The 8,207-nt window shown below is 50.8% G+C and overlaps 1 protein-coding gene across 4 annotated transcripts in view; it reads left to right on the top strand.

The window, feature by feature from the left end:
- Positions 1–371: 371 nt before the first annotated feature.
- OLFML2B (olfactomedin like 2B) overlaps positions 372–8,207 on the top strand; it is a 37,864-nt gene continuing 30,028 nt past the window's right edge. Inside the window, exons 1-3 of one of the 4 annotated variants that reach the window (XM_084796870.1) lie at positions 372–976; positions 3,597–3,860; positions 5,679–5,786. In XM_084796870.1, coding sequence (XP_084652996.1) covers positions 761–976; positions 3,597–3,860; positions 5,679–5,786 — 588 coding nt within the window. In that variant the 5' untranslated portion in view covers positions 372–760. The remainder of the gene's footprint in view (positions 977–3,596; positions 3,861–5,678; positions 5,787–8,207) is intronic. The other 3 variants (XM_084796871.1, XM_084796868.1, XM_084796869.1) reach the window with 3 other exon arrangements.

Raw genomic sequence — 8,207 nt, 5'->3', positions numbered from 1 at the left:
TAGGCACGCGGACTACGACTGGCCTTGAGTTCAAAACTGCCCGCACTGCCGATGGAGTCAAGTCGGGCGAAAAAACTGCAACAGGAGCGACCGAGTTTCTCCGCTGCGGGGACAAGTCTGGGCTCCGCCGGGGCTCGGGCGTGAAGAAAACTCGAGAAAAGGCACCCGAAGTCCTGCTCGGGACAGCACCTACAGCCAGATGCAAGGCCAGCAGCGCCCTTCCCACGGCCGGCTGGCCGCAGTTGTCCGCTAGAGAAGCGAGAGGAGGCGGGGTCCCCAGGCAAAGCGCCCGGGTCTGAGCTTCCCGGTCCTCCTCCTCCGCGCCGCGCCGTCACTGGCTGCATCTTTCTGGCCCCGCACAATAGAGGCTCCGCCTTCCCTCCGCGCCAGCCCCGCGGCGCCTAGGGCCAGCAGCCCTCCCTCGCCTCCTGCGCTGTGGCCACTGTCGGTCCTGCACCCCGTCCCAGTGTGCCTAGAGCTTACCAGGACCAGCCTTCCACCTGAGCTCACCCAGAGGCGGCGACGCCTTCCGCGAGCCGGCGCTAGCCTCAGCCCCCTCGGTCACCTCTTTCTTGTGACTTCTGCACAGTCTAGGCTGCTGGGGTCTGGGGGGGAGATGTTCAGGGTCTCTGGGGAGCACAGTCCTGCTCCGCTCAGCCACACCCAACTTTAGACTTCTCTCTAAGCGGCCACTCTTCCGGACTTCATTGAAGACTCCTTCCAGCCTATCTTTCCTGAGACCCCCGCCCCACGAAAAGAGATGGTCTCTGTAAGGAGTAAGGTCCCTATTGTCGCATCTCTCATGGCCAACTCTCTGCCGTTAGTTCTCTGCTTTGCTCTGGTGGTGGCACAGGTCTTGGGGTCCAGTACAACTCCTGCAGGGACAAGCGAGCCCCCTGATGTGCAAACAGTGGCGCCCACAGAGGATGACACTTTGCAAAACGAAGCGGACAACCAGGAGAACGTTTTATCTCAGGTAGGAAGAGGAATCTCATCCCACGCCTACCCCTCTTCCCTTGGGGGATGGATGGCATGGACCCGAGGCTGGTCCTGGATCAAATGTTTATGGGTACCCGTTTTTCCTCTTTATTTCTCATGAGAAGGGTATTTATTTTTTCGTTCATCACAGTATATTGTTTGTTTGGTGTTGGGCAGACTTTCTTATAGACCAGGCTGCCTTCCAGCTCACTGCGTAGCTGAGGCTAGCCTTCAACTTCTGGTCCCTCTTACCTCCACTTCCCAAGAGTGGAGATTCCATCGCACTGACTTTTGTTTTGTTTGGTTGTGTCAAGATATTGTCTTTAAAGTAAGGTCATGGGTCCTACTCTCACAAATGTGAGGTGTAACAAGCTTACCAAGTCAGGAGAATGGAAGACTCCATACACTCCTTGAGAAGACAGGGGTGTGTGTGTGTGCATGTTGGGGTAGTGGTTGCGGAAAAAGTCCCTCTTGCTTCGGAGACTGCTTGTCAGAGTTGGAATGTGTAAACAGGGGGGGACGTTGGCTAGGGAGGCAGATGGCATAAGCCATGGGAGATGTTTTAGGTTCTCAGGCAGAAGCATGGGGTGAAAACGGGACTGCCACATGTGGGATGCATATGAGGGGGACCCCAGAACAGAGAGGTTTATGTTAAGACTTGGTGTGCTGGGATTAGAAAGTGTTAATACAGATCCACACAGCTGTGACTGATTCTCAGTGGGGAACCAAGTGACCCACGCGAGTGATGAGTGTTGTAGAGTGTCCGTTCATGAACTAATTCAGTCCCCAGAACACCCTGATGGCCCTCCCAGAGATGAGGAGCAGAAGCTAGTGGTGAAAGGGCAAGGGAGAGCCTGGCTTCCGACACTCCCCAGCCTACTGCTCAGGACTGTGAGGGACGCTTCTCTCACTTATGTGGTATTCATGCTCTCCAAAGCTGGCATGCTGATGTACAGTGGGCGGCGTCTCCATGGTCCTCAGGATGAGTAATGTCAGAGGAAAGATGCTGAGAGTGAGAGCGTTGCCTGCACCTCCTCCAGGCCCTCAGTCTGGCTCTTTCCTCTCTGTAGAGAAAGCTGGCAGCCCTACTTTGGGGTTGATCAAACACTTATTTCTTCTTTTAATAATTATGCTAACATATGCCCTATGCCCACTCGTAACCTCACACTGACCCTTAAATTGAAAAGACTTAAAATCCCTCCCGCTGGGGCTCTGGAAAACCATCAAGAAAAGCTTGCCTGAAACCAGAGCCCCTGAAGGGAAGGAACCCGTCCAGGGTTCTCTGAGTAGGGTGCGTAGGAATCTAGGCAGACTCAGAAAGGAGGCAGGAACCGTTTACTCTCTACCCGGAGAGGCTAGCTGCTTAAGTCACCCTGAGCTACCTGCACCTCCGGCTTCCACGGGTCCAGTCTGCATTTCACAACAATCCTAAAGCAAACATTAGCTTTAGAGGAAACCCAAGCGTAGAAAGGAAAACATTACATGCCTTCTTCCCGCATCCCAAGGAACATTTACAGGCTGTAAGCCTGCCCGCTGCCTTCATTAAGCAAACGAAGGAGCCCCCTGCCTGGTTAGGACGGGAGCCTTGGCTTTGGGGAGATGGCTTACAGGAGATGGGTTGATGGAGCTTGGGCGGGGGGGGGGGGGGGGGGATTTTCTCCCTGGTAGGGACAGCAGAAAGCTAGCATGGGTTGGGGGGGATGTGCGGGGGGTGGGGTGGGGGGAGGGCTAGGAGGAACATGTACCCAGAAGGAAATGTTTCACATTGTAGAAGCAGCAAGCACAGCTAGTTTTGTTCTGGTTTTGGCCTGGGGTTTTGGCTCAGGAGCCAAAGGAACTCTTAGACTATGTAAATCTTACAGACTTCTGGACCTGTTTTCTTTCTGTCTCCACCCTTGAAGACAGAAAGAATCCATCCATGAAGGCTCACATCAAATACCACCTCCTCCAAGAAGTCTTTCCCAGATCCCAGGTGGAGCCTCAGCTCCCAGCACAAGTGTTATCACAGCTCTTTAGGGGCGCGTAGCACTGTCTAGTCTGTGTGGCTTACAGTAGTCTCTTTGAGAACAGGCTCTCTTGTCTGGCCCGTCACTGCCTCTCAGTGTGCTTTGCACAGACATGAGGAGGAATTCTCTAAGCGTTGAATGAATGAATGAATGAATGAATGAATGAATGAGGAGCCTGTAGTCCTCACAGTCAAAGACCAGTTTTCTGATTCCTCCTTCAACTCTGTCTTTATTTCTAATGTAAAACTGGATTTGAGCTAAGTTTCCCTTAGCTCACTGAAAGAACGATGAAGCTTGTTTTTGTTTTTGTTTTTGTTTTTGTTTTTTGTCTTGCTTTGTTTTTGTTTGTTTCATTTTTGTGTTTCTTTCATGCTAAAAGGCTAAGGCCTTGCTGAGAAATATACGTCTTTTCAAGGCCTTCATACTAGCAGAGCCCCAAAGAGCATTCAAGGAAAGGTCTGTGTCAGCGAATTACGAGCTATGACTTGTTCTCTCCACGGCTCAGGGCTGAAGTCTCTGGCTAGGGCAGCACATCTGACAAAGTGAAATGGCAGCTTCCTCGAGGAGTATGTGTTTGCTTACTTCCGGCTCAGTCTCTCTCTGTGTGTCTAGTTACTGGGAGATTACGACAAAGTCAAGGCTGTATCTGAGGGCTCCGACTGTCGCTGCAAGTGTGTGGTGAGACCCCTGGGCCGAGATGCTTGCCAGAGGATCAATGAGGGGGCTTCCGGGAAGGAAGATTTCTACACAGTGGAAACCATCACCTCGGGCTCATCCTGTAAATGTGCCTGCGTCGCTCCCCCATCTGCCGTCAATCCCTGTGAGGGAGACTTCAGGCTCCAGAAGCTTCGTGAAGCTGACAGCCGGGATTTGAAGGTAGGAGCTGGGAAGGGGGAGTTTGTTGGGCGAGAAGATACCTGGGGGAGCTAAGAGACCGCAGACTCACAGCTGGGCATGGAAGGCCTTTGAGGAAAGTCAAGCCTGGCCCCCTGGAGTCTTCAGTGTGGATCTGAGGCTGATCCAACAAGCTGGACGTTTTCAGCTCTGAAGTCAGTGACAGACAGGGGGGTGAGGGGAGAAGAAATTATGCCCTATGCCTGCCCAACCTATGGAACCAGAAAGGCCAGGACTAGAAGGAGCTGCCAGGACCCTCTGGCCAAAAGAACTCAGTGTTCTCCAGGAAAATCCCTGTCACAATTTACTGTCAGCCTACCATGTACACAGAAGATGTAAAAGACACAAAGGAGTGAAGGCTTTGGTCCTGGCACCGTTGTTAGAATGACGCTGCTCCTGGGCTTGTGTTCTGTAGTGGTGTGGGCGGCCCCATGCTCGGCTGAAGGCATCAGCTGCCCCTGCTCTTCCTCTTTCCCTTGCACAGTGAGGTGGTCAGACGGCCTTGTGTTTAGCATCCTCCTTCGATTCTCTGAGCTCAGCCTCCTTGAATGTAATGTGGTGGCCTCGGAGGGCCTGGGAACATGGATGGACGCCATCTATAGTGACTAGTTGGCACGATGCCCATGAACCCTGTGTAAATGAGGGAGTGAGCAGAGAGACGATGTTGCTTCTGCTGAGTCTGGTATCTGGCGTCCACTTGCTCACACGGCAGCCATTGATTCCTCTTTAAGCAGAAAAAGTGTTCAATGGGACAAGAAATGTCCCAGCTTTGGCCACAGGACTCAAGAGTGCTAGCTCTACACAGAGCTTCTAGGATTGGACTCTGGGGGATTTCTAGAACCACAGCAGGCAAATGTTCTATTAGGAATCAGAAAAGGTACCATAGTCCATACTGACCGGCTGTGAGATCCCCTTGGACGGAAGGAACTCTTCTAAACACTGAACATTTCAGCGTGGGGTTCTTCATTTGGAAGCAAAGCAAGGAGATGGATGGGTAGCAGAGATTACAGAAGCATGGCCCGCATCCCCCAGGCACAGGTCTCTTTGGTAGGAAGGTTCTTTTCCATGTCTCACCTACTCTTTAGTCTGAGCTCTGCGAGCCCTGGATGCTGCCAGAGCCTATGTTCTCAGGGAAGGTGGCATTTGGGAAAGACGAGAAGGCTGCATGCCCTGGGGCAGGTTGCCGTCTCAGACATGGGCTACTGTGTCATTTATACTCCAGGATTAGTTTGCTTTTTTTTTTTTTTTTTTTTTTTTACACTGAAAAGACTGTGGTTGCCTTTCAGGGCTTTCAGTCCAGGCTGAAGTGAAGGGTTCCTGAAGCTCACCCTCAAGGTGTTGACATTTGTAGTTACTATGCAGAGTGTTTATAGGTCTGATAGCAAAAAGCCTGATATATATATATCTTGAGGGAACAGAATTGAAAAAGGCCTGAAAAAGCTTAGAATCTAGTAAGAACTGCAGAATGTACGTGGTTGACCTGTTTTGTAACAGACACAAATAGCCTCTGAAAGTGTCTAGACCTCAGGTTCACTTGACCATGTAAGGTCATCTAATTGTTATATCTTGAAGGCAATATATATAATATACATATATGTACATATATGGTATATATATCTCACAGCTGGGGCCTATCTGTGTTCCTCCCTGCACAAACGCACCCTCTGAGGGCACCTCTCAATTCCTGGCTAGTGGCTTCGCTGTAGAGCCTCCAACATGGAGATCTAAAAGGAAGCTTCTTCCCTGTGTCTCTGTTAGTCCCAGGCACAAACTAATTAATCCACTGTTCTTACTTCTTAGCTCTCCACAATTATAGACATGCTGGAAGGCGCTTTCTATGGCCTGGATCTCCTAAAGCTGCATTCAGTGACCACTAAACTGGTGGGGCGAGTGGACAAACTGGAGGAGGTAAGGAAGAGTCCAAGGCTTTACTATCTTTCTTGCACTCGAGCCCCAAAGGATATAAGGCTTTAGTGATCCTCACTCAGCCCTCCGACAGGTGCTAGTGACTGACATCTCACTCTTGTGCCCAAACGGTTGCTGCTTCAAGCACAAATCTCTAACGTTAGCTTTGGAGTATTACTCTAAGGCAGTGGTCCTCAACCTTCCTAATGCTGTGACCCTTTAAAATAGTTCCTCATGTTGTGGTGACCCCCAACCATAAAGTGATTTTTTTTTGTTGCTACTTCATAACTGTAATTTTACTACTTTTTTTTTTCTTTTTCTTTTTCTGAAGTTTGCCTTTCCTCCCCTCCTTCTAGTCCCCTACCCACACCCCAGCCGTCTGCTCTTCTTTCCTTTCTCTTCAGAAAAGGGGAGTCCTCCCATGGATAATAAACAGTCTTGGCATATCAAGTTGCAGTAAGGTTAGGCATATCTTTTCCTACTGAGGCTAGAGGAGGCAGCCCAGCTAGGAGACAGGATTCCAAAGGCAGGCAACAGAGCCAGAGACAACCCCTGCTCCTGCTGTCAGGAATCCCACATGAAGATCAAGCCACACAGCTGTTACAAAAGTGTAGGGGGCCTAGGCCAGTCCCATGCATGCTCTCTGGTTGGTGGTTCAGTCTCTGCGAGCCCTTATGGGCCCACGTTAGTTGATTCTGTAGGATTTCTTGTGGTGTCCTTGACTCCTCCGGCTCATACAAGCCTTCCTCCCCTCTTCTGCAGGATTCCCCCCAAGGCCTGCCAAATGTTTGGCTGTTGGTCTCTGGATCTGACTTTTGTAATAATGTAAATGTCTGATATGCAGGCTATCTAAAATGTGACCCATGTGAAAGGGTTTTTCCATCCCTCCCCGACAAAAGGGATCGCGTCTCACAGGTTGAGAACCGTTGCTCTAAGTGATGGATTCAATAATGCAAGGGCCACAAGCATATACATATTCCTCATGGAATAAATAGGCTTTAGGGGCTCTATCATGGGGAATCCGAGGTTCCCTGGGGAGTGATTGGTAAAATGTGAGAAAGAGAGGGTCTCTAGTTTATGTAGAAAGAACAGCAGAGTCAAGTCAGCCGACTCCGTCTACTACCACCAAGCAACCGTGCCCTGCCCCACCCATGCTATCCTGTCCACTTTGTATGATTGTCCAGGGGACCAAAGGTACACTAGTCACGATCGAACTCCTTCAAAACCATTAAATGGGATGCCGCGTCTGGACTGTGACCAAAGAGAGATGAGGATAAACGTTCCCACAATGCACTGCCAGGGATGCTGGGCCAGAGAAGACAAACCACTGCATTCAGGATTAGCTAGTTCAGCACCTCCCCTTCAATTAGGGAATGCCCCCCTAAAAGGCATTCCTGGAGGGGGCTTGGAAGACTGTGAGGTGGCTTAGTTGGTGAAGGTGCCTGTTGCATGCATCTTTAGCTGAGTTCAGTCCCTGGGACCCACATAGTGAAAGGGGAGTGCAGGCTTCCCTAAGGTGGCCTCTGATCTCCACATGAATTTATCTTGTGGGACACACACACACACACACACACACACACACACACACACACGAGAGAGAGAGAGAGAGAGAGAGAGAGAGAGAGAGAGAGAGAGAGAGAGAGAGAGAGAGAGAACTTTTAATGCCCCCAAAAGCCAATCGTGGCAGCCCATGTCTCTAATCACTTTCTTTCCGTCACTCTTAGGTTTAGACCCTTCCACGCTGTAAGGAGTGATCAAAGGACGAGAATTGTTCTGGCGTCATTAGTGGGGCCCAAAGTCACTTTAGTTGCTGAGTGTGATAAGGAGGGTCCAGAGTCTGCAGCTTGAGTCTGCGGACGGGGTGAGGCAGCCACATGGCCCACGTTAGCTCTCTCGACTGTGCCATCTTTCACCCATCAGAGGGGCTGGCTGGAGAGGTGGCCCTGGTGCTGACGGCGGAATGATGGCACAGATACAGGGCCCTTCCCAGTGTAACTACTAACTATTCTTTCAAATGGGTTGGTTCTGAAGGGATCCCACCAAGGTCCAGAGCTTGAAAGCACCACCGTTCCTAGAGTCCCCCAGAACTGTCCAAATGGGTGATGTCCCTTTAAGAAAACGAAGGGCAGCCACCTCTTCTACTTTCAGTTGACCTTGACAGCCACATAGTTTCCATTCCTTCTAGGGAGCACAGCTTGGGAATGATGGCTCTGTGAGAAGATTCTAGAGGCCAAGGTCAGATGATACCCAACCTCCGAGGAGGCCAAGCCCATTCCCAGCCCCGCCCCCACCCCCCATAGTAGATCCTCCTCTGGCTAAGAGTTAAAAATGGGAGGAGCCTAGTGCACTGCAGTGGCCCAGCAGGAGGACACTTAGTCACTCTGAGGTTTTGTCCCAGTCATCACCATGACAGGAGTATCTTTT

Source organism: Acomys minous (assembly GCF_964271855.1).
Source record: "Acomys minous genome assembly, chromosome: 1".
In the NCBI taxonomy this organism is placed as follows: Eukaryota; Metazoa; Chordata; class Mammalia; order Rodentia; family Muridae; genus Acomys; species Acomys minous.
This window is presented reverse-complemented; position numbering and strand designations above follow the sequence as displayed.